The sequence below is a fragment of the Heptranchias perlo genome, chromosome 12 (genome assembly GCF_035084215.1).
Source record: "Heptranchias perlo isolate sHepPer1 chromosome 12, sHepPer1.hap1, whole genome shotgun sequence".
NCBI classification, from domain to species: domain Eukaryota; kingdom Metazoa; phylum Chordata; class Chondrichthyes; order Hexanchiformes; family Hexanchidae; genus Heptranchias; species Heptranchias perlo.
In genome coordinates, this window is record NC_090336.1 from 13,626,128 (window position 1) to 13,652,765 (window position 26,638).

Sequence of the window (26,638 nt, forward strand, 5' to 3'; positions counted from 1 at the left end):
CTGCTTGCTGCCTTTTAAAAAAAACTTTTAAAATTATTTGATCTCTGATATGGGCGACACTGGCAAAACCGCATTTATTGCCCATCCTTAGTTGCCCCAAGAAGGTGGCGGTGGGCCTTCTCCTTGAACTGCTGCCGTCTTGTCTGTAATCCAGATGTTTGCACTTGTTGAAAGGCAGAGAAAGCAGAAACACAGTGTCTCTGAATATTGTCAGTGACTGCTTGAGGTGTCTTGTCTAAAGGGACCTGTGCCTTTCCCCTTTGAACGTGATCATGTACTATGATGACTGCCCATGCTATTGCCCTTCCTGGATCAGCCTCTACAAACATTCTTTACGCTAACTTTAATCAAAGAAAGTGTCCTATTGAGACTTTAGCTGCACAGCCTTCATGTCAAAGATTTTCAATGAAAATTACAACATAAATTCTTCTAAAATATTAAGGACATAAATTCTGGAACATGTAAAGGACACTGAGCCCCCTCCTTCCAATGGACTATGACCGTTTGCACCGATCATCTCCCCGCCCCCCCGCCCCCCCGCCCCCCCCCCCAAGTTCTTTCGCCCGTGATCTTAAATCTGTGTCCTCTGGTTGTTGACCCCCCTGCCGCTGGAAACAGTTTCTCCTTATTTACTCCAGTAAAACACCTCATAACTATGAACAATTCTATCAAATCTCCTCTTAATCTTCTCTGCTCTAACACTACAACGTGATACTGGGCCAGAGCTAAGTGACGTTCGAAAGCAGTCCTAACAGCGTGAGCCTAATCTCTTTAAATCTAGAATATTCTATTGTGGGGATTTAGAGAAAACATTGAAAATTCGCATTAGCAGATAGATTCATTGAGCTGAGTGATCTGATTTAGCGGAGAGGATAGACATCAACTGGTGCACAGTAGAAGTCAGCATGTCTGAAACGACCAGCGAGGGTCCAAAGTCGCACTGCCCACTGGTCAGTGGCCCTCCCGCAGCTGAATTTGACCGATGTTCTTCGTTGTGTCCCCGGTGGCTACGAGGAATTCTCGGAGGTAACTTATTGGGGGAATGGAGAGCGTATTTGATCGTGAAAGCCAGGCAGTGTTTTTTTTCACTGCTGTAAGTCTCTTGGTGTATAACTTTTATAATTCCAGTTCTGTGTTGAAAAGCTTCCTCAGAGGCTTAACAGCTTGTTCATCCTCTCACTAAAGCAATCTGCTACCGCTGCGGCAGACCACACTGTGCGGAGAGCACTATCGGTCCGCAGGACTGTCTCGTCTAGTTTGCCGCGCTCTCCTCCGATAAATGTTGTGGAGGGAGCTTGACCGAATGCTGTTCTTATTCCGCGTTCTCTGCCTTTAACAGCCGTCGGCGTCTACGAGCTCTACTCAGCTGCACCTGTTTTTTAAAAAAAAGAAACACCCCCCTCTCCTCCTTCTCCTCCTCCTCCCCCCCCCCCCCCCCCCAAAGACAAAAATAAAAGCATGGAGACTTTTTTCAAAAGACATTTTAAGAAAACAAATTCTGCCACGCCTGGCATCAAGTTGCCTAACCACTGCCGGCGGACAGGTAGGCGGGTGAGCGTGGCAGTGCCAGGCAGTAAGGTGAGGCGTCGGTCAAATGCAGGAATGCCGTCGGCGTTGTTGGCGCAGAGGCGCCGGTCCAGTGTGCAGATGCAGGGGCTTCCGCTTCACGCGACCAGACCAGGGGGCGGACTCACCAAGGGCGGCACCGCCCGCCGAAGGTCCAGCACCACCACCCTTCGCCTCAACCCCAGGTTCGCAGTCAAGAGGAGGAGAGGGGGCAAACTGCGAACTATCGACACCCACCTGCTCGGGCCCTCCATGCTTCTGGCCAGCTTAATTCAGATGGCCGAGGAGGAGGAGGAGGAGGAGGAGGGCGGCGATGTCGCCGGAGCGAAGGAGGATTGCGGGATGGAGATGGACGCCATTCCCGACGATTCGGAGGGCGGGAGCTCCTCTTCGGGAGGGTCGGATGCTTTTGAATCTTCATCCACGGGCAGCAGTTGGAGTGAGCTGGAGCAGGTGGACAGGGAGACGGGTATGCAGGTCCCGTCTAGAATTTCAGAGACTTTACAACCTGCAGCTTTGTGTTACGGGCCCGCCTTCCCCAAACCTTTCCTCAGGGTCCCTCGCTGTTTGAGGCGGAACTCCTCCCAACTCCTCCCCAAAGAGTCGGTCTACTTTGGGAAAACGGCCTACGGATTGTACGGGAATTACAGACGGACGAGCCAGCGCCGGCGGTCCAGCCTCCTCTCTGGCACGTGCTGGACGGCAGCTTGCAAATCTCCTGTCGGGCCACAGCCGTACCGGAGGGTGTCGGTGGGGAACAGGCGGCCCTCGCTCACCGTCAGGGGGGTGTCCTGTACTCATCTCCCACCACGATGGAGGCACGGCATTCGGAGAAATTCACTCAGCTTGATGCACCGGAACTACGCGGCTAAACACTCCACAACATGGAGCAACTTTCTGTCGTATGTATTCCTGTCATCTGCTCAATTATCTTTGATGTTGGGTGGGGGCGGTGGGGTTGGGGGGGAGGTCTTACCAAGAGCTTTTGTGGAGGGGGTGGTGGTGTAGAGGAGTGTTTGCGGTTATTTTTCTCTCTCCTCTCTTTCCTTGTTAGCTGCCTCAATCCCTCCTTAGTTGTAATGGTGGACGAGTCCAGCCTGCGGTTCTCTGGACAGATCGCAGTGCCCCCTTGGTCAGCCCACCAGAAGTGGTGCAAGAGGGCACCTTCCTCTTGCAGGTGATGCCACGCAGCTTGACGCCGGCTGAAATCGCCGAGATATCCAGGGCTCTCTGGGTTTGAAGTTCATAGGATCTTACAGAAGGAGGCCATTCGGCCCTTCATGCCTGTGCCGGCTCGTTGAAATAGCTATCCAATTAGTCCTGCTCTCTTTTTCCCCTGCCCCCCCCACCCTGCTCTTTCCCCAGTAGCCCTGCAAATGACCAGAGTGTTGGATAAGAATGAATATGCAGGAACAACCTCCTCTCCTTATTTATTAAATGTAATTAAACCTTCCCCTGTTGACATTTACGATTTTCCTTTAATTTAGCCAGCAGGAGTGAGCAGTGTGACATTATCATCAGGCGCCACAATGCAGCTCGCAGTCTGTTCACTGCGATTAATGGCCGCTCCCAGTCAGTGTAGAGCATTCGTTCTGAAATCTGTTTGTATCGTGTACATGAAATTATAGTGTGGGGAGTTAGTTTGCGCAATGGGCCTGTGCATTAGCCTGACGTTTCCCCTTCGTACATTATTCACAGAGTATTATATTCAGCTATAAGGATGTTTGAGGCAGATAATTTAATGTTATCTCCCGAATTAATAGACTGCAGAGGTGAAGAGATGAGAAACTTCCTGAATCCGCTTCCTTCTCCTTTCTCATTGACTAACATTTCATGCTGATGATACCTGCTGATTGTCTGAGGTTTTTGTCGGGGGAGTTCCCTGCTCTTTCCAGTGTGGGGTCATGAGGGCGGCTGCCTGGTGTTGGGAGATGGAGCTGTGGAATATTGCAACTCGTATTTGGGTCTGTGATCCTCCGGCCATTGAGTTACCAATCTCAACCGTGCCATCGTGGGGAGACACTGAGTAAAAGCTTGAGGCTGCCAAGATGGAAGGGGGCGCTGGAGGACGAGTGGCCCTGGATCGTTCTCATACATCTGTTGATGGGCAGCTACCAAGGCACATTGGCAAAGGTCACCTGCCGTTTCGTCTGGAGACGGTGGGCTGCTCAGGGAGATCACATTAAAGGAATAGCATCGGACCTCTAAATATCTAATTGTAAAGAAAAGTATTGGGTTAGTTAAAATAAAGTGTGGCGACTCCTGTTGATAGGGGCAGGAAATATGCTGGGCTCCCATTGAGGGGATTTGGAGACTCTGCTGGTAGAGTGCTGGATTCCCATTGAGGGGATTTGGAGACTCTGCTGGTAGAGTGCTGGGCTCCCATTGAGGGGATTTGGAGACTCTGCTGGTAGAGTGCTGGGCTCCCATTGAGGGGATTTGGAGACTCTGCTGGTAGAGTGCTGGATTCCCATTGGGAATCCTAATGTAGTGTTCCCAATTTAATTGATATTCAAGTTTTATAACTTTTCAAGTGTCGGGAGACCGAGCACCTCACAATGGGACAATCACCTGGTGACCTCACCCCTCTCCTCGTAGTGCGCACCGTCCAGCTGCTGAAGAATACAGCTGTCAGCGGCAGCAGAGAAACCCCTGGCCTGGACTGCTGGTAGGCTGGGAATGAGTGAACAAGGGAGGGAATCCGGCACGGAGTTGGGAATAGAATGAGAAAAGAGGAGGAGATTATTAAGTAATAGGGGAGGGAAAAATGATAAAGTAAAATATCAAAACAACTGGATTATATGGGGCACTAGCATTTAATTAGAAGATGGAATAAGCATAATCAGAGAAATGACTTAACCTTTGGATTTTAGAGTATTTAAATTATTCATCATGAATATGCAGAAGGAAAACTAAGCAGCAGCAGGACAATGTGGAGAGAGGCAACAACCGGAAATAACACGTTTCCAAAACCCTGGCCCCATTCCTTTCAGCTCCACACTCATTCACAACATTCAGCAGCGCTGCCACCACATGCAGCTATCTCACCCAGGCCTCAGCCCCCGTTGCTAGGCTGCAGATTTCACAGCCCGCGCTGTTTATATTTTTGTTCTGTCCCCCCACCTGAAATCTTTGATTCTTCTCCTCCCTTGTGATCCTATGTCATTTGGTCCCATGCGCCTCCCTCCCAGCCTGACCCTATGAGGTGCTCTGGATTGACGTCCTTCCACTTTTTCCCCCTGCCCCTCCGGCGAAGAGTACGGCCTGCTCCCAGCCAGCTATCCCACGCAAACCCAGCTGTGCTTGCAAACTCACTGATGGGAAGTGGACCTGCAGTACTTTGCATTGCAGTAAATGCTGCTGATCGGCCCAAGTTACCGAGTGACCAACTAATCCTTCAGGTTCACGGACCTGAATCGCGGAGGTCCTGGATTTGGATACCAGTTATTTCATGCCATCAATACCACTTCGTTAGAAGTTGCTTAATTGGGGCTATCTGTTAATTCAAATTAAAATTATGCACAAATGTCTCCTGTGCTGTTTTATTAAATTGTTTAAATCAAACTACTGAATAATTGGTATTTTGTTCAAACAAAAAATAACTTTGAATTAACAAATTGAGTAAACTTAATTTCACAAATCTAGCAATTTGTGCATTTAGAGCTTGCCTGTTAATTGTTAGCATGAAGGATACACCACCTCCCCCTTAATTACATAACCCCTTCGACCCCCTCAATCCCCCAATTGCATAAAAAACAAATGTTGCAATCATTAAATGGTCTTCAATGAAACACACGGAAGAGGATTACACATTGCTGCCCCTGAGTACAGATACAATTCTCTATTTGGCCTGTTCCTAAGGGAATGTCAGGAAGACAATACTTCTGTATCACAAGCACTTGCACTCTGTTTTCCTTTGCACTTTTTTGGTGCTGCATCTTGCAAATTGGGGCTAGGACAGCAGGGTGTGGTGGGAGGGGCTCGGAGAGGGATATTGGTGCACTGACAGATTGGTGGTGGGTGGGGGGGGGGGTTGGGGAATGATAGCAGGGAGTGAGACAGATTGGTGGGGGGGGTGTTGGGGAATGATAGCAGGGAGTGAGACAGATTGGTGGGGGGGGTGTTGGGGAATGATAGCAGGGAGTGTGACAGATTGGTGGGGGGGGTTGTTGGGGAATGATAGCAGGGAGTGTGACAGATTGGGGGGGGGGGGTTGGGGAATGATAGCAGGGAGTGTGACAGATTGGGGGGGGCGTTGTTGGGGAATGATAGCAGGGAGTGTGACAGATTGGGGGGGTGTTGGGGAATGATAGCAGGGAGTGTGACAGATTGGTGGGGGGGTTGTTGGGGAATGATAGCAGGGAGTGTGACAGATTGGTGGGGAGGGGGGGTTGGGGAATGATAGCAGGGAGTGTGACAGATTGGTGGGGAGGGGGGTTTGGGGAATGATAGCAGGGAGTGTGACAGATTGGTGGGGAGGGGGGTTTGGGGAATGATAGCAGGGAGTGTGACAGATTGGTGGGGGGGTTGTTGGGGAATGATAGCAGGGAGTGTGACAGATTGGTGGGGAGGGGGGTTTGGGGAATGATAGCAGGGAGTGTGACAGATTGGTGGGGGGGGTGTTGGGGAATGATAGCAGGGAGTGTGACAGATTGGTGGGGAGGGGGGTTTGGGGAATGATAGCAGGGAGTGTGACAGATTGGTGGGGGGGTTGTTGGGGAATGATAGCAGGGAGTGTGACAGATTGGTGGGGGGGTTGTTGGGGAATGATAGCAGGGAGTGTGACAGATTGGTGGGGGGGTTGTTGGGGAATGATAGCAGGGAGTGTGACAGATTGGTGGGGAGGGGGGGTTGGGGAATGATAGCAGGGAGTGTGACAGATTGGTGGGGAGGGGGGTTTGGGGAATGATAGCAGGGAGTGTGACAGATTGGTGGGGAGGGGGGTTTGGGGAATGATAGCAGGGAGTGTGACAGATTGGTGGGGGGGGTTGGGGAATGATAGCAGGGAGTGTGACAGATTGGTGGGGGGGTTGTTGGGGAATGATAGCAGGGAGTGTGACAGATTGGTGGGGAGGGGGGGTTGGGGAATGATAGCAGGGAGTGTGACAGATTGGTGGGGAGGGGGGTTTGGGGAATGATAGCAGGGAGTGTGACAGATTGGTAGTTGTTTTCATTGGTGCTGGTTTGGTGAGGCCAAACTCACTGAGGTCAGTAAGTGGGAGTTGTTATAAGGTCAATTCTCTAACAAATACAAGGTACATGCAAATAAAGCTGTTCAGTTAAGTGGGACATGTTTGAATAGAAAAGAGCATGAGCGAAATTGTGATTTCAGGTGTTGATACAATTAAGCACGTCATGTAGCTCAGTACATGGTGACTACAGGAAGATTTCACAGTCTGACATTTTGCGGCAATTTAACATGCAATGATTTGAATGCAAGAACAGGCTGAGCTCTGCATTCATTTGGCAGCGCTGTTAGTATCGTAGCTGGTTGCCTGTCATATCCCAACTCAACTCGATGTTTGAGGTTCATTTGCATCACAACCTATTGCTCTAATTGGTGGAATTGTTGTGTCGCATGTTAGACCCCAGTGTGACTCGGAGAGTCGCCACCTCGAGCGATAGATAACCTCTCTGAAAGCGAATGTCAGTGTGAGAAATGCAACCTTTGTTTTAATCCACGGACTGATTCTCCCCCCCCCCCCCCAAGATCTTGAAGTGGTGGGGTTTTAAAATCTGACTCATTAAATGCCTTGTGCAGGGGGTTTTATTATTTGGTAGCAAGAGGATTCCCCCCTCCCCTCCTCCTGCTCTTGCGAAGCTGGGTGCTCCATGGGCAATTTCCTGGAAGGTTATCTCTCCGATTTCTAGAACACTCCCCCTTTTACACACCTTACGTTTGGTGTGTCCCGCCATTGCTCTCAAATGTCCTTCTCTGAAGTTCCATGCCATTTCAGTAGATGCTTTCCTGGAACACAAGTGACATGATGTCTGGGCTAGCGGTATAGATGGGACTGCATTCAATTACAAGACCCTCCCCCAGTAAGTAAAGTTCTGGATGTGGTTCAAGAGGAGGCTGAGCAGGAAGCTACCAGCATCAATATTGGGAAGGATGCAATCCACTGCTCCCTAAGGCTGATGTCAGTTGAGTTTGGGGATTTGTAATGTCAGGTTTGTGGGATATAATGAACAAACTAAAATTCTAATACTCCGTCAGGGATTTTCTAATGATTTTGTACTTTACATATGTGGCAGGAACACTTCATGTTGAAAACACTCCCCTATCATTTGCCTCCTCTGTTAAGGTCTATAGTATATGTACTATCTCTCTGTACTCTAAATATATGCAAAGTGCTGGATTCCTATGTTAAGAATGTACTTTATCTTGTTCTGTATCAAACCTATATTACAGTATATGTATGGTACTGTATTTCAAATGTATACATAGACCTATATTTATATTATGTAGGAGGTACACATCCCATTGTACTAATAATATGTACAGAATATTGTATAGCACACAACCATACAATGTGCTGCATCCCTCTGCTTCAGTAGTGCGTACAAGGTGTGCCTATTCCCTGTATTATCTGAAAGCGATGTCCTTATCGATGTATGTTGCTGTTCTGGCAGATGTGTGGATTGTTTATCTGTAGATTTCTGGCCCTAGCATCGAACTGTTGGAGTTGTGAGATTTCCCAGTGCTCATTACCTGTTACTACAGGCAAGAGGCTCTTTAGTAACAAGGCTCCCCAGTTCAGCACCTGAGTCAACGCTGTGCGAGGGCCGCGAGAAGGGTACGTGCAATACTAAAGACAACGTGCATCCGGTGGAATTACACACCCGTCAGAGCTAAAGCCCACGTATCTGTGAAGACTGCACACGTGTCTGTAATTCACAATGTCTGCCCACTATTGCGCTTAAAGTTTTGAAGTGGATTCACGCGATTGAAGTATTTCACAAAAGGATTTTTGATGACTTGTGATAGTGGGAATAGGAATGCAGAGCATGGGAGAGTATGCAGCTATTCCACTTTTTTGACCCATGCAAGAGGGTGTTTGACTGTCTTTGAGAGTCTCTCCATTGGTGATAAAGTCACACATTGGGCTCAATTTTAACCAAACCCGCCTATTGGGAAACTGCCGGGATTGAGTGGAACGCTGGTTTTATATCCCGCTCAATTTTATACTCCATTGAAGTCAGTGGAGAGTAATATTGGGCGGGATGTAAAACTAGCGTTCCACTCGATCCCGTGGGTTTCCTGCCTGGCCGGTTTGGTTAAAATGACTCCCGTTATGTCTGTTACATCCAAGATTATGGGAAATCAGAGGGCATTATAGTGAGGGATGTCTGACACAGGGAGTGTTAGAATTCATCACTGAGTTAAACCGTGTTGCCCATGAGGTTGTCATGTATGAGAGTATGGAGAAGAGCTGTTGTGTTTCATTGCTGCTCTCTATAAAAGGGTCAACATTGCTTCAGAAAGTAGGTGAAAAATTGAGACCAGGCAACAACACTGTTCTCTTTGGTTTATTTCAGAAAAGCTATCGCAAAATCTGGACTTCAGCACCTGGTGCCTCAACCAAACCCGAGTGCAGCTCTTCGGCACGATTCAGATCGTGAAGTGCGCAGCACGGTAGATTGGACGGTGAGTACGTTGTCATTCCAACAGACTAAAAAGCCTTTCCCATTCACTCCCATTGTATACAATCCCACTGTCAAAACCCCCTCTCATTCACTCCCATTGTATACAATCCCACTGTACTAAACCCGCTCTCATTCACTCCCATTGTATACAATCCCACTGTCAAAACCCCCTCTCATTCACTCCCATTGTATACAATCCCACTGTACTAAACCCCCTCTCATTCACTCCCATTGTATACAATCCCACTGTCAAAACCCCCTCTCATTCACTCCCATTGTATACAATCCCACTGTACTAAACCCGCTCTCATTCACTCCCATTGTATACAATCCCACTGTCAAAACCCCCTCTCATTCACTCCCATTGTATACAATCCCACTGTACTAAACCCCCTCTCATTCACTCCCATTGTGTACAATTCCACTGTACTAAACACCCTCCCATTCACTCCCATTGTATACAATCCCACTGTACTAAACCCCCTCTCATTCACTCCCATTGTATACAATCCCATTGTACCAAACCCCCTCCCATTCACTCCCATTGTATACAATCCCACTGTACCAAACCCCCTCTCATTCACTCCCATTGTATACAATTCCACTGTACCAAACCCCCTCTCATTCACTCCCATTGTATACAATCCCACTGTACCAAACCCCCTCTCATTCACTCCCATTGTATACAATCCCACTGTACCAAACCCCCTCTCATTCACTCCCATTGTATACAATCCCACTGTCAAAACCCCCTCTCATTCACTCCCATTGTATACAATCCCACTGTACCAAACCCCCTCTCATTCACTCCCATTGTATACAATCCCACTGTACTAAACCCCCTCTCATTCACTCCCATTGTATACAATCCCATTGTACCAAACCCCCTCTCATTCACTCCCATTGTATACAATCCCACTGTACCAAACCCCCTCTCATTCACTCCCATTATTTAGAATTTCATAATTCAGAATACTCTGAACACAATCATTCTGGGATGTTAGTCGCACAATAACAGTTTCTGATGAAATGATGAGCCTTTTAAACATTAACCCAATAGCAGCACTAGGAGAGTAAAGTTGCAGATTGATCACACTCTCCCGGGTATGGGTAGGTTTGCTGCTCTTGACGATACCGGATTCTTTACTCTTAGTCTGGTTCAGCAAAAACTGAAAGCGAATACACTTGAAAGTTTTAACACAATTTATTAGCTGCAGCTGGCCCTATCTATAGAATTGATTTCAACTCTTGACAGAGTCTGGTCAATCTCATAGAACAGGCAAATTACACAGTCAGAGTTCACACAATTATACATTTTCAGAGTGGGGAGGGACATGAGTAGCAAGGGGTTAAAACCAATCATAAGCTGAGTCTGGGCAAGCCATACGAACTGACATAATGACCGACCACTCACAGGTGATACCTGTTCATACGTAGGTCACAGGAAAGGGAGTCTCACTTATCTCAGGCCTGGGATGTTTTTCGACCTTGTCCGAAATAAGGATCCATTCATTAGGTAGCTGCAAAACAACACTCCCTACACCTGCTTACCCCAGAATTCAGCTTATCATATCGCTTTGCTTGATTCATAATAAAGCATACATTTTCATACAGGAAATTAATAACAATTCAGCTTATCATATCGCTTTGCTTGATTCATAATAAAGCATACATTTTCATACAGGAAATTAATAACATAAACGAATGCTCAAGGATAAACTCATTTGAAAAGCTCATTGTTCTAATTCTAGCTAGCAAAATGGGCCACTTATATTAACCCTTGGTTTACCATACTGCCATTTTGTTATGGAGGCATCTTATTGAGCTACTGAAAGCTTACTACATATGCTTTTCATTAGAGGGGCACCTCGTAGGTATTCTCACTCTCACCATTATTGTGATTGGTGCACAGGATTTCTTGGGAGTGGGTTATTTGCGTTTGTCTGGATTGGATGGTGCATGCAGGTTATTTCATTAATTAGAGTCTATGTTTAGATTTATCTTTATTAATCAGCGATCAGCAGGAAGCCATGCCTCACTTGCTGTTCTGGGGGCAGCATCAGTTTGAGGTTAGTGCTTCCTCTTCTGAGAGAGATGGGGAAATTTTTGATTTAAAAATTTTTTTTTTAAAAAAATGTCATACTCAAACCAGCTATTTCACATATTCATCTTCCTGAAGAAGGGCTGATGTCTTTTGGCTAAGATTGCAGTGAAGAACTGTGGTAAAAGTGTCAGTGTTTCAGTGGCCTAACAGCGATGACCACCAGTGCCGGGACAGCAGAGCTGAGAGCTCGTGTCAGCAGTTCCCTACGTCACAAAACAAAACCGTACCTGGAGTCGACGTAGATGTGCAAGGGTGGAAACTAATGAGAAGTGCAGCTCCTTTACATCAGTTTCCACTCTCGTGTTTCAGTGGGTAGCGCACTCGGCTCTGAGTCAGAAGATTGTGGGTTCAAGCCCCACTCATAGAATCACAGAATCATAGAATGATACAGCACAGAAGGAAGCCATTACAGAGACCTGAGCACAAAATCTAGGCTGACACTTTAATGCAACACTGAGGGAGTGCTGTTCTGTTGGGGGTGCCATTTTTCGGATGAGACGCCCTGTCAGGTGGACGTAAAATATCCCATGGTACTTTTCGAAGAAGAGCAGGGGAGTGCTCCCCGGTGTCCTGGCCAATATTTACCCCTCAACTAACATCACTAAAACAGATTGTCTGGTCATTTATCTCATTGCTGTTTGTGGGATCTTGCTGTGTGCAAATTGGGTGCAGTGTTTCCTACATCACAACAGTGACTACACTTCAAAAAGTGCTTCGTCAGCTGTAAAGCACTTTGGGATTTCCGGAGGTCGTGAATGAAGCTATATAAATGCAAGCCTTCCTTTCTTACATCGCAGTCAAGTACTGTACTGTACGTTTCTGCCACCTTCCCAACATCAGGCCAGCTGTTGCTGCCCCCTGCACCGCTACAGCGTCACTTTAGATGGAGATTAAATCGTGTTGATCGTTTCAGTCCTGTTAGAAATTACTGGGAATCGGACAAGTTAATTTCATTTTGCATTTTAATCACTACACTGAGGTCACGATTCAAGTTAATCCTTGAATTTATGTGCGAGTAGTTTGAAGCCATTCAGGATACAATGATGAGCAATTTAAGTGAGTAAGTCCTTCCTGGCTTCATTAAAAGCACGAGTTGAATTCTGCGTTAGAGCGCACAACATTCTATTGAAGCTGCTTTAATTGTAATGGAGGCTGTTACCTCATTACAGAGCTCCAGGAGGGTGAGTGTTCAGGGAGGAACCGAGGTGAATGGAACTTTATTCACCAGCCTCAAATGAACTCTAATCGACTGTGACACTTGCTTTTTGTGTCCAGTTTGAGGTAATGAGCAATCGGGAGAGCCAATTTAATGACTGATAACAAACCTGGATTTTGTACAGTCTGACACCAGGCATGCTCCTGTCTCTTAATTCACTCTTACTATCCTTCCAATAAATAATTTAGCTGGGTTTAAAAATGGAAACTGTCTTCTCATCAATGAAGTTGATGTCTCCTCGTTTTAATCTGGCATCGCTGAGGGACCACACCAACTGGATGTCTGATTTACCCACGTTGGACTGAGATTCTTCTCCCATGTGTGAGCTTTTCAGACGCATTGATAGGCCTGGTGGAGCAGTGGTGGGATGTGTGCGCACCCTGGAAATTTCCAGTCCGCGCTGAGTTCACCGTCTTCAGCTTGACCATCAGAAGCGATGAGGTGGCAGGCAGAGTGCGTGCGCCTCTCCACAAGGATAACCGAGAAGGCTGTCGTAGACCTCCTGGTGGCCGCTTAAAGAGCGGTACTGGTGAGGGCCTGGGAGCAGGTTACTTGCCTACGATCTCAGCTGGAGAGTGGTGGCGAATGTTGGGTGGGGGGAGGGGGAGGGTTGAATGCGCCGTTTAGCCCATTTATAAGACTGAGCATTTCCGGGAAAATTTTTAATTAAAAATTCAAATTTGTGTAGAATTTATACAGACTATGCTCCTCCCCATCTGAGCCTGTTTTATTTTAATTAAACGTTTAAAAAAAAATATTCCTTGATTTGACTGTTCTGCTCACATTCACCTCGAGTTTGGAAATTGGGGGTGGATAGGAATCAAACTCCCTCCCATTCACTCCATTGTAGAGAAATTCCACTGTACCTCTCCCCTGGCCACTGTCTGAGGCTGAACCAGACCGTTCGCAACCTCGGCGTCCTGTTTGACCCTGAGCTGAATTTCCGACCCCACGTCCTCCATCATCATGACCACCTACTTCCACCTCCGTAACATCACCTGCCTCCGCCCCTGCCTCAGCTCATCTGCTGCTGAAACCCTCACCCATGCCTTTGTTACCTCTAGCCTCGACTATTCCAGTGCTCTCCAAGTCGGTCTCTCACCTTGCACCCTCCATAAACTTGAGCTCATCCAAAACTCTGCTGCCCGTATCCTAACTCGCAACAAGTCCCGTTCTCCGATCACCCCTGTGCTCGATGATCTACATTGGCTCCCAGTACGGTAATGCCTCGATTTTAAAATTTTCATCCTCGTGTTCAAATCCCTCCATGGCCTCACCCCTCCCTATCTCTGTAACCTCCTACAACTCTGAGATCTCTGCGCTCCCCCAATTCTAGCCTCTTGAGCATCCCCTATTTTCATTGCACCACCATTGGCGGCTCTGCCTTCAGCTGCCTAGGCTCTAAGTTCTGGAAATCCCTCCCTAAACTTCTGTCTTGCTGTGTCTGCCTTCAAAAGCTTCCTTAAAACTTAAATCTTTGACTGTGCCTTCAGCCTCTCCCTGCCCCCGAAGCTGCTCCTCTGCTCCCCCGTGTTTTCCTGTCCCCTGTAAGAGGTGCTCTTTTATGTGAGGGGTGTTACATTAATGTAAGAACTTACATTGGGTGTGGGGGTAACCCAGCTCTTACAAATTGAGCAGTAATAATCTAGGCGATGTGGAGTGTCGGGCTATTATTGAGCAGTTTCAGAGCAGCATTGGCAAAGACCTGGGAGCAGGCTGAGTGCCCACCCTCTTCTGCATTTGGTGTGTGGCGCAGGAAGACCAAGGACTAATTAGATAGCACTTTCGGAGAGCCAGCACAGGCACGATGGACCAAATGGCCGCCTTCTGTTCTGTATTTGAAAGGGAGAAACCCGTATCAGCTACTAAGATTCTAAATTTAGGTAAGGCTGACTTCAACGGGATGAGACGGAGACTATCTATGTAAACTGGGCAAATCTGTTAATGGATAAAACAACAGATGATCAGTGGGAGGTGTTCAAAAAAGAATTTAACGTGATAGAAAACCAGTTTATACCCCTAAGGGGCAAGAGCTCTACTTGCCAAAAAAATTGCCATGGACAACAAGAGGTAAGGGACAACATGAAACTAAAAGAAAAAGCTTACAAAAATGCAAAAAGTAGCTCAGATCCTGGCGACTGGAAGAGATACAAAGAACAGCAAAGGGTGACAAAACAGATAGTAAGAGCTACAAAAAGGGAGTATGAAAATAAACTTGCAAGGGATATCAAAATCAACACAAAAATTTCTTACAATTATGTTAGGAAAAAGAGGGTGGTTAAGAGCAATGTGGGCCCCTTAAAAACTGATAATGGTTATATTGTAGATGAAAATAAGGAAATGGCGGACATGTTAAATAATTACTTTGCGTCAGTATTTACAGTAGAGGATAGCATGCCAGATACCCCAAGAAAACTTAATTTTGAATCAGGGACGGGGACTCACCATAATTAACGTAAGCAAATTAACAGTAATGAAGAAAATAATTGCTCTAAAGAGTGACAAATCCCCAGGACCAGATGGTTTCCATCCCAGGGTTTTAAAGGAAGTTGGTGAGAGCATTGCAGATACCCCAACTGTAATCTTCCAAAGTTCTCTCGATTCAGGAACCGTTCCTTTAGACTGGAAAATTGCACATGTCACACCGCTATTTAAGAAAGGGAGAGAGGGATATCAGGGAATTATAGACCACTTAGCCTGACATCTGTCATCGGGAAATTACTAGATTCTATAATTAAGGATAGAGTGACTGAACACCCTGAAAATATTCAGCTGATCAGAGAGAGCCAGCATAGATTTGTAAACCTGAGTGAATTTTTTGAAGAGGTGATTAAAGTAGTGGGCAAGGGAATGTCAATGGACGTTGTTTATATGGACTTCCAGAAGGCATTTGATAAAGTCCCTCATAAGAGACTGTTAGCTAAAGTTGAAGTTCATGGAATTGAGGGCAAATTATTGACCTGGTTAGGAATTAGGCTGAGCGGCAGGAGACAGAAAGTAGGGATAATGGGCAGGTACTCAAATTGGCAGGATCTGACTAGTGGTGTCCCACAGGGATCTGTGTCGGGGCCTGAACTAGTCACTGTATTTATTAACGACTTAGATGACGGGATAGAGAGCCACATATCCAAGTTTGCCAATGACACAAAGTTAGGCAGCATTGTAAGCAGTGTAGATGGAAACAAAAAAATTCAGAGATATTAATAGATTAAGTAAATGGGCAAAACTGTGGCAAATGGATTTCAAAGTAGGCAAGTTGAGGTCATCCACTTTGGACCGAACAAGGATAGATCAGAGTACTTTCTAAATGGTGAAAAGCTCGAAACAGTGGAGGTCCAAAGAGACTTAGGGGTCCATGTACATAGATCATTAAAATGTCATGGACAGGTACAGAAATAATAAAAAAGTCTAATGGAATGCTAGCCTTTATATCTAGAGGATTAGAATGCAAGGGAGTAGAAGTTATGCTACAGCTATACAAAGCCCTGGTTAGACCACACCTGGTGCGGTTCTAGGCACCGAACCTTAGGAAGGATATATTGGCCTTGGAGGGAATGCAGCGTAGATTTACTAGAATGATACCTGGACTCCAAGGGTTAAATTACGAGGAGAGATTACACAAACCAGGGTTGTACTCCCTGGAATTTAGACGATTAAGGGGTGATTTGATCAAAGTTTAAGATATTAAGGGGAACGGATAGGGTAGTTAGAGAGGAATTATTTCCACTGGTTGGGGAGTCTAGGACTAGGGCACACAGCCTAAAAATTAGAGTCAGGACTTTCAGAAGTGAAGTTAGGAAACATTTCTACACACAAAGGGTGGTAGAAGTTTGGAACTGTTTTCCGTAAACAGCAGTTGATGCTCGCTCAATTGTTATCTATCAATCTCAGATTTAAAATTTTTTGTTAACTAAAGGTATTAAGGGATATGGAGCTAAGGCAGATATATGGAGTTAGGTCACAGATCAGCCTTGATCTCACTGAATGGCGGAACAGGCTCGAGGGGCTAAATGGCCTACTCCTGTGCTGTATGATTCTACTAGATTGAAGAACAAGACCTGTCGAGTGTGAATCACCAGATTACTTCCCGTACCACACTCGGCACGTTAATGAGAGGAAGATTAGGACGGTCAATGTGTGGCTACAGGACTGGAGCAGGAGGGAAAGGTTCACATTCTTGGAGTGAGTGGAACAAGAGCTTTACCCTCACAAAATAATAATCATACAAGGCATTGACTCAATGCTGGCTGCCCACCGGTGTTTCACCAAAGTGACCATCATTCAGGCGTGTGCCTTGACCGCGAATGTCTGCAGGCAATTTGACCGTGAGATACTGGGGATCACAATCGAGCTCGATCCTGTCCTCCCCCAATGCCCACCCAAGCACGCATCCAGTAGTAATTGCTGCATAGAGATCAGGAATGGCAACTCTCCCTGAATTCAGGGCCGCTGAGGCAAATTGTAATGGACTTTACTGCTCAGCTTGAACCTGGGGCCTTCTTGACCGGTGTGGCTCAGCTACTCGCCGGAGAAGGAACGCAGCTTTAAACTATTGCTCTAGCTTCTGTAAGGTGTGGGCTTCCCCTCCCCTCTAACCCCGGCGCTGGCATTACAAAGAGTGCAGATGTATTTGGTGATTGTCTTAATCAATCGTTGAGTTAATCTGTTTCCTGTCGTGTCATGTTTCTTAGGAGAATGCACAGTACGGTGAGCACATCTGGTTTGAGACCAATGTCTCTGGAGACTTCTGTTATGCCGGGGAGCAAAACTGTGTCGCAAAAATGCTGGTGAGTATCGGCAGCTGTTAGGCAGTGGTTAATAGTGTAAGGGTTAACGTGTGCGCAGCTGTTCTGTAAACCCGCCCATGCTTTAACGAGGTGATACTAGCATTCAGGGATGCACTGTGAAAGTGCAAGTAGCCCATTGTGTCCACCTTTAGATATTGCAGCTATATGGAACTATAGGGCAGTGTTGTCCAATACGTTAGCCAATAGCTACATGTGGCTAATTATAGCCCTGTAAATAATGAGTGGGTATGTGCCTGCATTGCTGGAATGCTCTTGTCCTCAGCTGGCCACAGTGAACGGGAATTACACCATTAAGGACACCTTTCACAATCTAATGAAGAAAAATGTGAGACTTCATCAATGTTAAAAAAAAACTAAATTGTTATTTTGGAAATCTCCATGTAATTAAGTTATTTTCAGAATTTTCTTAACCCACACAATATGCATTGACCTCTGACAGTGTCTTGCCTCTGCGCTCTCTCTCTGTCACAATATTTTTCTGTTTTATTATTAGTATTAGTCAAGACTCATTGCACAATTTCTTGCTCTAACTCATTCTTTCCCAGGACCTCCAAATGTGGAACTCCTTACCTCCCTCGGTCTTCCCTTACCCCAACAATAAGCTGTTAACTACTTCTCTCCTACTGGTTTCCACCACGGTTTGCTGCACCGTGGGTCTTGGGCATTCAAGCAAGTTTCTTAATATAAAAAAAAATACACTTGTAGTTAAGATAGCAACTGTTATCATTTCCGCTGTGAGCACACAAACACGCACAGTTGGGTCGGATGGGGAGGTCACAGAGCAATCATTAATTTAAATTGAAAATTTAAAGGAACTTGACAATTTTTTGTGGCAGTAAAACTGGAACTGATTTTATTTTCCATTTAGTTAACACTGCCTCCTGGTGGCCAGATCACACAAGTGATCTTGTGTCTTGCGATTGTTTGGAGCGTAAAAGATTAGTGTTTTTGAATTTAGACTTTGACATTGTTATCCTGGCAAAATATTTTATTTATGTCCCTTTACCAATTATTTTATTTCAACAAAACAAAGCTTGATTGAAAAGCATAACTCAGGGGTTTTGATAGAGTAGATAGGGAGAAACTGTAACCAGAGGACGCAGATTTAAAATAATTGGCAAAAAGGCCAGGGGGAGATGAGAATTTTATTCACTCAGCGAGTTGTTGTGGTCTGGAATGCAAAGACTGAAAGGGCGGTGGAAGCAGATTCAATATTGACTTTCAAAAGGGAAAAATTGCGGGGCTATGGGGAAAGAGCAGGGGAATGGGACTAATTAGATAGCTTTTTCAGAGAGCCGGCACAGGCACGATGGGCCGAATGGCCTCCTTTTGTGCTGTATGATTCTACTAGATTGAAGAACAAGACCTGTAGAGTGTGGATCTCCAGATTACTTCCCGTACCACACTATGGGCACGTTAATGAGAGGAAAATTAGGACGGTCAATGTGTGGCTACAGGACTGGAGCAGGAGGGAAAGATTCACATTCTTGGAGTGAGTGGAACAAGAGCTTTACCCTCACAAAATAATAATCATACAAGGCATTGACTCCCTGCTGGCTGCCCACCGGTGTTTCACCAAAGTGACCATCATTCAGGCGTGTGCCTTGACCGTGAATGTCTGCAGGCAATTTGACTGTGAGGTATTGGGGATCAATATTTATAATGGAGTGGTGCCTTAAGTTTGGACTAGTTATACCATTTTCAGGAGAGAGGGAAGGAAAAAAAGGGAGTGGGGTGGGATGGCAGTGTTAGCAAAGGATTCTACCACCGTACTAGAACGTAAGGGTATCCTAGAGGGGTTGCATCAGGATCCATATTGATAGAGTTGAGAAATACGAAACAAAATGACACAATTTTCGGTGAACATTACAGACCACCATACAGCAGAGGTGAGATAGGGCGGGATCTGCAGACAATTCAAAGAACTATGTAAGAACAATAGGGCAATAATAATGGGTGATTTCAACTATCGCAAGATAGATTAGACTAAAGGTGATTCATGTGGTCAAAGTGCAAAATGCATTTTAGAATGCCTTCGGGACTGCTTCTAGATCAGTATGACTCTAATCTAATAAGGGAAGAGGGATTGCTGGATTTAGTTCTGGGAAATGAAGTGGGGCCAATAACTGATGTGAGAGAAGGAGGACAAATGGGCAATGATGACCACAATATTTGAAGAGCCAAAGATATGGGTATTGGACTGTAAAAAGACAAAGGTCGGCAAAATAAGAAGGGATGTGGCCCGAATTAACTGGATAGAAAAGTTAGCAAACTGGTCGACAGATCAGCAGTGGGAAATCTTCAAATATGTGATGAATAGAACACAACATAAATATATTCCGATAAGGCAAAAAGTGCATCAAAGACTAAACTGAAACTTAAAAGGAGCATGATAAAACTAACAATATGAAAAAAAATCTTAAGTAAAAGGATAGTTAATGAGAGGGTGGAAGCATTTGTGGATGAAGAAGGGAGTCTAATTATGGAGGATGAAGGTATGGCAGAGATATTAAATAAATATTTTTTATTTCATTTTTACAAATGGTGGTGGAGGTGAGAATGTAGGTGTACTAGGGAAGGATATGAAACAAATTGTTGGAGGTAACTGTAGAAAAAGAATTGGTTCTGAAACAATTAGCAGAACAAGGGGTCGATAAGTCACTGGGCCCTGATGACATGCACCCTATGTTGTTGAAAGAAGTCGGAGAGAAAATGGCAGAGACTCTGGCCACAATTTTTCAATTGTTCTTAAATATGCAAATTATGCAATGGGGCTGGAGAGTAACTAACATAATACCCGTGTTCAAGAAGGGAGAGAATGATAAACAGTTAGTTCAACACCAGTTATGGGCAAGCTCTTCAAAACCATAATTTGACACAAAATTAGTGAGCATTTAGAAATGAACGAGTTAATCAAGGACAGCCAGTATGGATTTGTTATAGGTAAGTTGTGTTTGACAAATTTAATAGAGTTTTTGAAGAAATGTCCAATTGAATAGATAAAGGGAAGGCAGTAGTGTGTATATGAATTTTCAGAAGGAACATAGGCTCAGGAGGAGGCCATTCAGCCCCTCGAGCTTGTTCCGGCTTTCAATTAGATCATGGCCGATCTGTATCTTAACTCCCTGTTTACCACATCCTTCAGTGCCTTTCCATTTGGTGTATACACCCATTCCTTGTGTTTTCTCCCAAAGTGTATGACCTCACACTTTCCTCTGGTGGGGAAATCCCAAAGAAAAGAAGGAAAATCAAGCATCCCTGTCACCCTGGCCTATTACTACATGCTACCCCTTCCCCACCCCTCAGCTAAAAATAGAACCGTATTGGTGAAAGATTGAAAGGAAAGTCACTTCTTGGTCCTCGCAGCTGACAAGTTGTGTATGGTCCAAGTGTGGCTAAATGGTGCAGGGAAGGGAGAAAAAGGTGTTGTAAATTCCATATCAGCAATCACTCTTCTCATCTCTCTCTGTAGCAGAAGTCAGTGTCTCGGAAGAAATGTGCTGCCTGTAAGATAGTGGTTCACACAGCCTGCATTGAGCATCTGGAGAAAGTAAGTCTCTTCCATCTCTCAAATCTGTGGCGATACAATTCCAATTAACATATGCCATTTCGTTCACTCATAATTGTAGCTGAAGTAAGTATAGATGATATTCTGGAGTTTTGCTTGATCTACTTTTGGTGGGGCAAGGAGGAACGTTGCAGAACTTTCCCTCAGGAGATGAAGTGCTTTGCGTGGGATTATATATGATCTGCGGCCTTTCAAGACTGATCCTTCCAAATAGCCGCCTCTCATTCAATGTTTTTTTATTTTCTTAGGGATAGAATTCCAATGGACCAAATTCCTTCCCATTTACTCCCATTGAATAGAATTCCAATGGATCAAACTCCTTCCCATTCACTCCTATTGAATAGAATTCCAATGGACCAAACTCCTTCCCATTTACTCCCATTGAATAGAATTCCAATGGACCAAACTCCTTCCCATTCACTCCCATTGAATAGAATTCCAATGGACCAAACTCCTTCCCGTTCAGTCACGTTGTATGGAACCCTCAATATAAAGCAGACACTTGGGTACTAAATTCTGGTCCAAGCACTTATTATTCCATAATTGTTTTTCTTGAACAGCGATTCAATCTAGTCACCCAGATGCCAGTCTTCACCTGGAGATGACAACACATTTCAAAAATCTCTGTTATGCTTTATGATAAATTAAAATTGCTTCTGTATGTCGAGTTTATATTTGACTCTTATCGGTCAGTTTTCTTCCTCATCAGTTAATTGTTTAGGTCTGCCTGTTTTTTCCTTTCTGATCGGTGAATTATGCAACCATGACAATAATGAAAAATAAATTATCTCCCCTCTTCAACTCTCTCCAGCAAAAAATAAATTCTCTCGAGATCCAGCCCCATGACCATCCCCACCGAGGGTTAGACAGAGAGAAAAACTTTTGATGATAGTGTCACTTTAAATACTGAGTGGTTTATCATCTTCTCCTAGGAATAAGGTGGCACAGAGATCACCTGCAGAAAACTGTAACTTCATTTACAGCACACTGATGTAGAGATGCACTAGCCTCAGATTTGATTTAATGAGTAGCTGACAGACCAGTCTCTTTATAACTGCAGTAGCACTCTGTAACTGTATTAATACTCTGTATAACTGTATCCTTGCTTTTCATTCTAAGACTTTAATGGTGATGCCAGCTTTGTACACCAGCGAGCTAACTTTTAATCACTTATGTACCTGGATTCCAAGACCTGTTTGTTCATCCATTTCTCTCCCCGGTGCCTCATCATTTAGACTGTATTTTGCCTGCCATTCTCCTGTCCAGACTATACTATCTCATACTTCGTGGCATTAAACTGCATCTGCCAACTCATTTACTCAATGTCCTTTTTCTGCCTTTTTCATCGTTCATTATACCCCTAGCTTAATATCATCCAGAAAATTGTATGTACTCCCTTCTGGTCCGGGTCATTTATATTTAAGTGTAATAGTGAAAAGCTGTTGCTTATATCTGACTGCCAATCGAGAATACCCCTTTTATCTCTATTCTGTGCCTCCTACCTTTCCACCATTTTCCCTTCTATGTCACGAATTTGCCTCCAATTACATACTGCTCAATTTGACCGAGCAATCTCTTGTGCCTTTTGAAAATCAATGTATATGACATCCATCGACCCTCCTCTGTCGAGTTGGTTAGTTAGACACGGCCTCCCTTTCACAAAGCCATGTAACTTTCCCTAATCATCTTATACTGTTTCCAAATGTTGACTTACTCCAGCCCTGATCACGGAATATACCAATTTTAAATTCACGGCTTAGATGTGCTGTGGAATTATCTGAAATTTGTAAAAAAAAACAAACCTGTATAAAAATGGGTGTATGTTCTTGTTAAAGGTTAGACCAATTCTGGTTTTTATGTTCCTTTTTGTTTCTTTTTAAATCCCCAGATAAATTTTAGATGTAAACCGATGTTCCGGGAGTCTGGGTCACGTAACATTCGAGAGGTGAGTGAACGCACGAGCGGTAACAACAAAAAAAGGCAAAGGTTGTCGAGCTGATTTATGTTTGATATGAAGCCATTCTCTGCTGGAATTAGCTGCGAGCCTTGCTGCAGCCTGAGTGTACATACAGCTCAGGCTGCTATGCCCATTGTATACTAGAGAGGCTACAGGGCCGGTAATAGGGCCTAAATTCTTCTTTTAAGGTTCCTTACCTATTAGTTGATATTTCTGACTGCCCCAGTAGATATATCTGTAGAAGTTAAGAATTGTATTGGTTTTGAGCAATGTCCACCCAACATCTTAAATATATTTGGAAAAAATTGCAAAGCAAGTTATGGAGTTTTAAATTGGCCTCACTGATAAATTGGTTTAAATGGTTGAAGCCACACAGAAGTAGTGAGAGTTTATATTACCAAAAGCTGCCTTTTATTTCATCCTTGGGATACACTTGGGAATTGTTGGGCTATTTCAAGCTCACCTCTAAGGATATAATGCATACCAGCCTCCAACATGAGCTGTGAAGGAGCCAGGTGCCTGTATGTTGGTGTTTTTATAAATTTGTTCTTGGGATGTGGGCGTCGCTGGCAAGGCCAGCATTTATTGCCCATCCCTCGTTGCCCTTGAGAAGGTGGTGGTGAGCCACCTTCTTGAACCGCTGCAGTCCGTGTGGTGAAGGTTCTCCCACAGTGCTGTTAGGTAGGGAGTTCCCAGATTCTGACCCAGCGACAATGAAGGAACAGGGATAAATGTCCAAGTCGGGAGGAGGTGTGACTTGGAGGTGACGGTGTTCCCATACGCCTGCTGCTCTTGTGCCAACAAGTTGCAGTACCACAGACTCATACCTGGGAGTTCCCATACAGCAGATTCCCAATCATTGGTTGTATCACTGTGGGGTGGGGTGCAATGGTATTAACCCACAGGAAGAAGTCAATCCGGGTTACTCTTGTGTGGCACCGGTGGAGAGGTCTGTGTGTGGGTCCCTTTCTATTTGGGAAGCAGCCCATGGCAAAGCAGAGAGAGGCACCTGAAGAGAAAGAGTAAAATAATGCAGAAACGAGAGGGGAAGGAGGTCGCCATAATAACTAAAATATTGATGAGCAGAGTTGAAGCATTCCTGTTGTATAGGTGCAGTTTCCTTCTCTGGCAGTGTAAAGATCCAAATAGTCTTTCAAAACAAATTTGCTGACTAGAACAATAAATGTAGAACCCATGTATTGACACAGAACCTGTGTATGAATGTAGAATCAATCTATATCCATCTATAAAGATGGAACCCAATGAAACAAAACCTGACCTTCTGCACAAAGTACCTGGGATAGTGGCCTTGGGGCAAATGAAGTGTCTTTATACTGTAGCCCTGCATAATAAAAGGATAACATAAAGGCAGTAGTGAGAAAAGATCTTGGCTTGGAAGATCAGGAAGTAGAATCAATACGGGTGGAGATAAGAAATAACAAGGGGCAGAAACACTGGTGGGAGTAGTTTACAGGCCCCCTTACAGTGGTTATACTGTTGGACAGAGTATTAATCAAGAAATAAGAGGAGCTTGCACAAAGGTAATGCAACAATCATGGGGGGCTTTAATCTTCATATAGACTGGGCAAATCAAATTGGCAAAGGTCGTTTGGAGGATGAGTTCATGGAATGCATTCGTGACAGTTCCCTAGAATAATACGTCATGGAACCAACCAGGGAACAGGCTATTTTAGATCTTGTCTTGAGTAATGAGACAGGGTTAATTAGTAATCTCATAGTAAGGGATCATCTGGGGAAGAGTGATCATAATACGATAGAATTTTACATTGAGTTCATGAGTGACCCACTTATGTCCGAAACTAGAGTCTTAAACTTAAACAAAGCCAATTACAAAGGTATGAGGGGCGAGTTGGCTAAGGTAGATTGGGAAATTAGATTAAAAGATATGATGGTTGATAAGCAATAGTGAACATTTTTAAAGAAATATTTCATAATTCTCAATGAATATACATTCCATTGAGGAATAAAAACTCCACGAGAAAAGTGATCCATCCAGAGCTAACTAAAGAAGTTAAGGATAGTATTAAATTAAAAGAGGCTAATAATGCTGCCAAGAAAAGTAGTAAGCCTGAGGATTGGGAGAGTTTTAGAAACCAGTAAAGGATGACCAAAAAATTGATAGAGGGAGAAAATAGAATATGAGAATAAACTAGCAAGGAATATAAAAATAGATTGTAAGAGGTTCTACAAGTATGTAAAAAGGAAGAGATTAGCGAAAGTAAACGTGGGTCCCTTAGAGGCAGAGACAGGAGAAATTATAATGGGGAATAAGGAAATGGCAGAGATGTTAAACAAATATTTTGTATCTGTCTTCACAGTAGAAGACACAAAAAAATACCAGAAATAATGGGGAACCAAAGTTCTAATGCGAGGGAATGGCTTAAAGTAATTAACATTAGTAAAGAAAAAGTACTGGAAAAATTAATGGGAATAAAAGCTGATAATCCCCTGGACCTGATGGCCTACATCCGAGGGTTTTAAAAGAGGTGGCTGCAGAGATAGTGGATGCATTGGTTGTAATCTTCCAAATTTCTCTAGATTCTAGAACGGTCCCAGTGGATTGGAAGGCAGCAAATGTAACCCCGCTATTTAAGAAAGGAGGGAGAGAGAAAACAGGGAACTACAAGCCAGTCGGCTTGCATCAGTAGTAGGGAAATGCTAGAATCCATTATTAAGGAAGTGGTAACCGGGTGCTTAGAAAATCATAATATGATTAGGCAGAGTCAGTACTGTTTTATGAAAGGGAAATAGTGTTTGACAAATGTATTAGAATTTTTAGAGGGTGTAACTAGCAGGGTAGATAAAGGGGAACTAGTGGATATAGTATATTTGGTTTTTCAAAATGCATTCGATAAGGTGCCACACAAGAGGTTGTTACATAAGATTAGGGCTCATGGGATTGTGGGTAATATATTAGCTTGGATTGAGGATTGGTTAACAGACAGAAAACAGAGAGTAAGAATAAATGGGTCATTTTCGGGTTGGCAGGTTGTAACTAGTGCCACAAGGATCTGTGCTATTTACAATCTATATTAATAACTTAGTCGAAGTGTAATGTATCCAAGTTTGCTGACAATACAAAGCTAGGTGTGAAAGTAAGCTGTGATGAGGACACAAAGAGTCCGCAAAGGGATATAGACAGGTTAAGTGAGAGGGCAAGAAGGTGGCAGATGGAGTATAATGTGGGGAAATGTGAGGTTATTCACTTTGGTATGAAGAATAGAAAAACAGAATATTTTTTAAATGGTGAGAAACTATTGAATGTTGGTGTTCAGAGAGCTCTGGGTGTCCTCGTACAAAAAACACGGAAATTTAACGCAGGTACAGCAAGCAATTAGGAAGGCAAGGGGGTTGGAGTATAAGAAGGAAATCTTGCTGTAATTGTACAGGACTTTGGTGAGACCACACCTGGAGCACTGCGTACAGTTTCGGTCTCCTTACCTAAGGAAGGATATACTTGCCTTAGAGGCAGTACAACAAAGGTTCACCAGATTGATTCCTGGGATGAGAGGGTTGTCCTATGAGGAGAGGTTGAATAGAATGGGCCTATACTCTCTGGAGTTTAAAGGAATGAGAGGTGATCTCATTGAAACATAAAAGTTCTGAGAGGGCTTGACAGGGTAGATGCTGAGAGGTTGTTTCCTCTGGCTGGAGAGTCTAGAACTAGGGGGGATAGTCGCAGAATAAGGAGATGAGATGAGGAGAAATTTCTTCACTCAGAGGGCTGTGAATGCTCAGTCGTTGAGTATAT

At 44.5% G+C, this 26,638-nt stretch overlaps 1 protein-coding gene across 6 annotated transcripts in view; it reads left to right on the plus strand.

The window, feature by feature from the left end:
• The window catches only part of dgkza (diacylglycerol kinase, zeta a), a 432,154-nt gene that overhangs the window by 160,134 nt on the left and 245,382 nt on the right, over positions 1 to 26,638 (plus strand). For 3 of the 6 annotated variants that reach the window (XM_067993673.1, XM_067993675.1, XM_067993678.1), the window contains exons 2-6: positions 1,340 to 2,468; positions 9,106 to 9,214; positions 17,225 to 17,320; positions 20,814 to 20,891; positions 22,798 to 22,854. In XM_067993673.1, coding sequence (XP_067849774.1) covers positions 1,459 to 2,468; positions 9,106 to 9,214; positions 17,225 to 17,320; positions 20,814 to 20,891; positions 22,798 to 22,854 — 1,350 coding nt within the window. In that variant the 5' untranslated portion in view covers positions 1,340 to 1,458. The remainder of the gene's footprint in view (positions 1 to 1,339; positions 2,469 to 9,105; positions 9,215 to 17,224; positions 17,321 to 20,813; positions 20,892 to 22,797; positions 22,855 to 26,638) is intronic. The other 3 variants (XM_067993676.1, XM_067993677.1, XM_067993674.1) reach the window with 2 other exon arrangements.